Source organism: Papaver somniferum, chromosome 10 (assembly GCF_003573695.1).
Source record: "Papaver somniferum cultivar HN1 chromosome 10, ASM357369v1, whole genome shotgun sequence".
Classification (NCBI taxonomy): domain Eukaryota; kingdom Viridiplantae; phylum Streptophyta; class Magnoliopsida; order Ranunculales; family Papaveraceae; genus Papaver; species Papaver somniferum.
The window spans coordinates 145,833,833-145,839,809 of record NC_039367.1 but is presented as its reverse complement, the minus strand read 5'-3'; the positions used below and the strand labels follow the sequence as shown (position 1 = coordinate 145,839,809).

Sequence of the window (5,977 nt, the reverse complement as noted above, 5' to 3'; positions counted from 1 at the left end):
TGAGCGGCATGATCTTGTGGAGACGTTTCCATAGAAACGTTTTTATCGTTGGCATTGTGTTCAAATTCCAGACCCTTATTCAGATTTCTCTTTAATATTCTTGCACTTGTTGACCTGTTATAACTATTTAGTTATAAAGGGATTTAATAGTGAAACTTCCCTTAGCCTCCAACTTCTAAACCAGTTGATCCTCTCTATCTTTAAAGATGCTTATTTTACTGACTCTTTCAACTATTTCAGTTTGGAAGCAGAGTTGCAACTTACTCATGTTCCAATTCCCCTTTTCTCCAGCATAATCCATTAACTCAGAAACAAATATGAAATAATCACTTTGTCGGTTAAGAGGTTGTAAAGTACCTTCCACTTTAGCACACCATAAGTCCTCCCAGATCCTGATCATTTTACCATTACTCACCACCCAAACCGAGTTGTTTCGAATTTTTGCCATTTATTTTTTAACATATTCTTCCACCCCATGGCTCTGTCGCAGGAAACTGTATCTCACTGTTGAGCAGGTTATGATCGGAATAGTACTTGTGCTTCGTTACTTGCACGAACAAAGTTTTAGGGAATTTGACCAGTCTCCAAGTAACCTTTGCATTAGTCCAACCTTTGAAATACACTACTCTAGTAACGGATACATCTTCCCCCATCCCTCTCTCACACTTCACTTCAACATTTTCTTTAATGGTTATGAATATTTTGATATTTGTGTCTCAATCTCTCTGAATAAATAGTGTTTTGAAGATTTGAGTGAGCTAAGTTTTTACATACCCCCAAAACTCCTCCCCCACTTTCTCCCCCAATAGGTGGCGCATCTCCCACCATTGATTTAGCAAGCGCCCCCACCCTATAGAGAAAATAGGAGGACCTTTATTAGTAAATGTGAGTGTGAGGGAATAACTGAGGGGTATTAGCCCTTTAGGGGCCCTTTATTAGCCCTTTAGGGGTATGTGGCATTTTCGTTGAATGAATCAATAAGTTTTGCTGAATAAGATGCTTTTACATGTCAACTTGGTATTGCTGAGTACATTGAAGCATTAAAGGCTGGTACTATATTGTGTTGTGGAATGAGTAAATAGTTAAAATGCCCCAATTTGGGAGGCATGGTTGCGGAATTATTCAGATTTTTTTTTAAAAAAAGTCAGAATACCCAATCTGTTAATTTTTTCATCCAAGCCAGTTAAGTAGTGAATTTGGCACACATGTGAGAAAAAGATAATAATATACCTTCAGGGTTAAGGGTTCTAACATTACGGAATTTATGGTTCAGGATTTAATGTTCAGGGGTGGTGGTAGTGGTGACGGCGACGACGATGATGATGGTGGTGGCGATGACAGACGACGATGGTGATGGTGGCGGCGCCGGCAGTGGTGGCGATGGTAGTTCTGGCGACGACGGTGGCGGCGATGATTGTAATGGCGGCGATGATGATTGTAATGGTGGTGGTGGTGGCACCGATGGTGGCGAGAATACGACAAGTGTCACAATATTAAGGTGGCCATTTTTATTAATAAAAGGTCAATTTTAAAAAAAATAGGGCCAAAAATGATTTCTTCACGTGGGAGAATTTAGATGTGTGTCAATTTCATTATTTAAATATTTTGGATGCAAAAGTTGATAGGACGAGGTATTTTAACTTCTTTTCAAAAGTTTGGGTCTTTTTTAAAGATGACCCTCCCAAATTCGGCATTTCAACTCATTGCCCATGAATAATTTATGTTGAGATTTGAGGTAAATGGATGAGTGGGTATCCCGTCAAAAAAATAAATGCAAGATGCGACAAGGAAGATAAGTTAACATGATTCAGGAAACAAGGGTATGTAATTGGCTCTATTGATTCTAATGCAACGCGCAAGAAGTGGAAGGTTTTTTTTTTTTTTTGATTCAAAAATCAATTTTATTTATTAATCAAGCAGAGTACATCTTGTATTTTCCAATTGGATCCAAGAAGTAATATCTGGTGGAAAATTGTCTACATATTCAAAACTAATACCACTATTCCTACATTTCTTGGCTATTAAATCTGCTACTCTATTCTTGGTTCTTTTAATCGATTGACAAACAAAATTAACTTGACTTTGAAGTAAAAACTTAATGTCTAAGACCAAACCTTGATTTAGCCAATGAACATAAGAAATGTCTTCCTTTATTGACTCAACTAAAACTTCACTATATGATTCAAAAATGACTTTGGAAAAGTTCTTAGAGATTTCCCAGTTCACTGCTTCGTGCATTGCCAAACATTCCAACTGCTCCACTTCTTGATCTTTGATTATTCCTCCATTGTAAAAGCTCTCTTTAGCTTCATAGCAGCATCCTGCAAAATTTCTAGCTATTAGTCCAGTGTCTTCTGTTGAATTATCTTTCAGAAAAGAAGCATCAACATTAATCTTAATGTATTCTCCTTCTGGTGGATCCCAATATTGAGGCTGCACCTGTAGACTAGAAAACGTGTTGGGAGCAATATAAGAATTCTTCTTACAACTATCAAGTAAAGACATAATGCTATTTATACTGAAGTTTCTATTAGGATGTTTCCCCGGAAAAAAAACTGTACATAAATAGTCCATATGGTGATCATAATTAAATATAGAAAATGCACCTTGTGTGTGGTTGGAACAGCAGTACTAGAAACACTAGTAGTAAATCAACTAATAATCCAGTCAAGTAAACTTCCATGCACATTCCTAACATTACTAACATTCACGTTAACACCAAGCCAAATGGATCTAGCATAGGGACAATCTAGTAACATATGTTCAGCAGTTTCAAAAGTAGCATTACAGACACTACAATGCACATCAATTCCTTGTTTGTATTTAGAAAGTTTATCCCTTATAGGAACTATGTCTTTAATACACTTCCAAACAAAAAATTTAACCGTATGTGGGAGTTTACATTCCTAGAGAGATTTCCAAACATGACTACTTACCAACTGAGGACCAGAGTTATCAGCGGAGTGACTGCTAAGAACTTTATAGGCACTTTTGATAGTAAACTTACTTTTCCTGTCATGAACCCAGTTGAGGGTATCATTCCCACATCTAGGATTTTGCATAAAGATAATTTTATTAGATGTGGTCATCTCAAAAGTATTCTGAATAAGCTGCACATTTCAAGTTCCAGTGTCTGGCAAAAATAACTCATGAACATGAATAAGATTAGACAAAGTATTAGAGTCTGCTTTGGGAACAAGAGGGTGATCTAGACCAACAACCCATTTATCCGGCCAAATCTTAATTCCGGTACCACGTCTAACTGCCCAAAAGGTATTATCCTTAAAGGCTTGGATCTGTCTATAAATGCCTTTCCACACCCAAGAGCTTTTATCAGTAAGTTTGTCCAAGTGAAGAGGATTAGTATATTTAAAATATTTTACTTCTAAAATCTTGACATAAAAATTATCAGAGCAAATCTTCCAAGATATTTTGGAAATAAGAGCTATATTAAAAACCTCCAACTTTGTAAATCCTAAACCTCCTAATTCCTTTGGTTTTTGAAGATTAGGCCATCCTACAAATTTAATACCTTGTTTGCTTTGTGCTCCCACCAGAAACTTCTCTGTAAAGAATTAAGTTTGTATATTAGAGTAGTAGGGATCTTAAAGCAACCCATCTGATAAGTTGGGAGAGAGTTCAAGAAAGACTTGATTAAAGTGGTTCTGCCAGATTGGTTTAGGGTAATAATTATCCAGTTATTGAGTCTAGCCTCAAAAGATTGGACTATAGGGTCAAAAGCTTTAACTTTACAATGTCCTGGTAGAAGTGGAGCTCCTAGATAAGTTTCAGAGTCACTAACTATTTTCATATTTAGCTCTTTAGCCAAATCATCACAGACAGCAGGGTCCAAGTTACCACTAAAATAAACACAAGATTTATCAAAGTTTAGAGTCTGACCAGAGAGAGTGGAAAAATCATTCAAAATTCCTAGAATACCAACAATATTCTCATATCATCTACAAATAAAAGATGTGAAATAGATGGAGCTCTTCTTGCAACTTTAATACCTGCAATTTCTTTGTTATATTCAACAAAACTTAATTTCCTCGAAAGAAATTCCATAGCCATGATAAAAAAACGATAAGGAGATAGAGGATCTCCTTGTCTTATACCTCTTGAAGGTACATATTCTTGGCATGGAAATCCATTCAGTAAAACACTTATACTGGTAGTGGATACACATTGATGGATTAAGCCACAGAACTCCTTGATAAAGCCAAACTGAGATAAAATTTTTAGAAGAAGGGCCATTCAAGCTTATCAAAAGCTTTAGAAAGGTCCAATTTTAAGGCCATGTACCTCAAATACCTTCCTTTTGCTTCGTAGTATGAATAATCTCATGAGAAATTATGATATTATCATGAATAGCTCTTCTAAGAACAAAAGCATCTTGATAAGGAGAAATTAATTTCTTCAGATTAGACTTTATCCTATTGGCTAAGATTTTAGACACCATCTTATAAGATACATTTCATAGACCTATTGGTCTAAACTCAGAAGGTTTTTTTGGATCTTTAACCTTAGGAATAAGATTAATATAAGTCTTATTAAGTTCTTTGGGCATAAAACCAGTGTTAAAAAATGTTATACTACATCAATGACATCCTTACCCACAATATCTCATTGAGATTGATAAAATCCAGCTTGGAATCTATCAGGACTTGGAGAACTCCAAGATGCCATAGATTTAGTAGTTTCATCAGCAGAAGGCACAACAATCAAAACAACATTTTCAGAATCATTAATGATAGTAGGAATAACATCAAAAGCATCATAAAAAAAAAAACAGAATTACTTGTACAAGCAATAGTGCTAAAATGAGTAGTAATGAGACTACTAATAGTATCTCTGTCTCTATGCCAGTTCCCCTCATTATCACTAAGAGCACTAATATTATTTCTATGTAGCCTTTTATTGACCACGGAATGAAAATATCTAGTGTTATTATCCATATCCTGAATGTGCTTATCTCTTGATTTCTCCTTGTAAAAACTAGTTTGAATCTTATACCAATTTTCCAAATCATGAGTAATGTTTTTGACCTTCATTTCTTGTCTAGCGGAATTTGGTTCTTTCTGTGCTATATCCAACTGTTCCTACAATAACTTTATGTTTTTATGAATATCTTCAAACTCTTGCTTATTCCACTTAGCTAATGTGAATATAGTATGCTACAGCTTATTTTTGAATTTATGTGCAGGACTACTCTGAACATTTATGTTCCAAGCTTGTTCTATATGAGTTCTAAAAGTACCATGTTCCATCCAAGTACCAAAAAACTTAAAAGATCTCCAACGTTTCCTTGGAATAGGATCTGTAATAAACATTATAGGACAGTGATCTGAAGCAATATGGTTCAAATGACAAATTTTAGCATTGGAAAATTGTAGAAACCAATCTCTATTCCTTAGGCCCATATCCAGTCTAGCTTTTTTGGTGCCAGTACCAAAACTATTACTAGTCCAAGTATAGTCATTGCCTTCATAACCCAGGTCAGAAAGACCAGAATCCCTAACCCTATTTTGAACCCAAGTGTCAGAGCTACTACTATTTCTGGCCAAATGGAAGTTTAGATCACCTATTACTAGCCAAGGTTGATAAACTACTTCACTAAGTTCATGAAGAAAATTCCGTTGCTTATTTTTAGGATCAATGTAAGTAGAGCCATACATAAAAGACATTAGGACCTCTAGTTTGCTAGGATCAATTCAAATAAGGGTATGAATAATATTATCAGCTGAACTAGCAATATCACAGGTTATACCATCCTTCCACATGAGAATAAGACCACCATCCAGACCCACTCTATCAATCCAAGTATAGTTGTGGTAATATAAACTTTGAGCAATTGTGGTTATTCTCTGAGGATCAACTTTAGTTTCACTAAGGAAAATGGAATCAAGACTATGGGATTGAACCAAATTTTGTAATTGTTGGAAAGTAAAACTGTTAGCAATACCCTGAACTAACCAAG

General features: G+C 35.4%; 1 protein-coding gene across 1 annotated transcript; it reads right to left on the bottom strand.

Annotated features, from left to right (window-relative positions):
- Nucleotides 1-5,174: 5,174 nt before the first annotated feature.
- LOC113316428 lies at nt 5,175-5,684 on the bottom strand. Its single transcript, XM_026564610.1, has one exon. It carries the CDS (start codon nt 5,682-5,684, stop codon nt 5,175-5,177), a length of 510 nt encoding a protein of 169 aa, XP_026420395.1.
- Between the last annotated feature and the right edge of the window lie 293 nt (nt 5,685-5,977).

What these genes read in the sequence shown, in the direction of transcription:
- LOC113316428 (XM_026564610.1), bottom strand. Translation starts at nt 5,684, where the DNA reads ATGTCTTTTATGTATGGCTCTACTTACATTGATCCTAAAAATAAGCAA.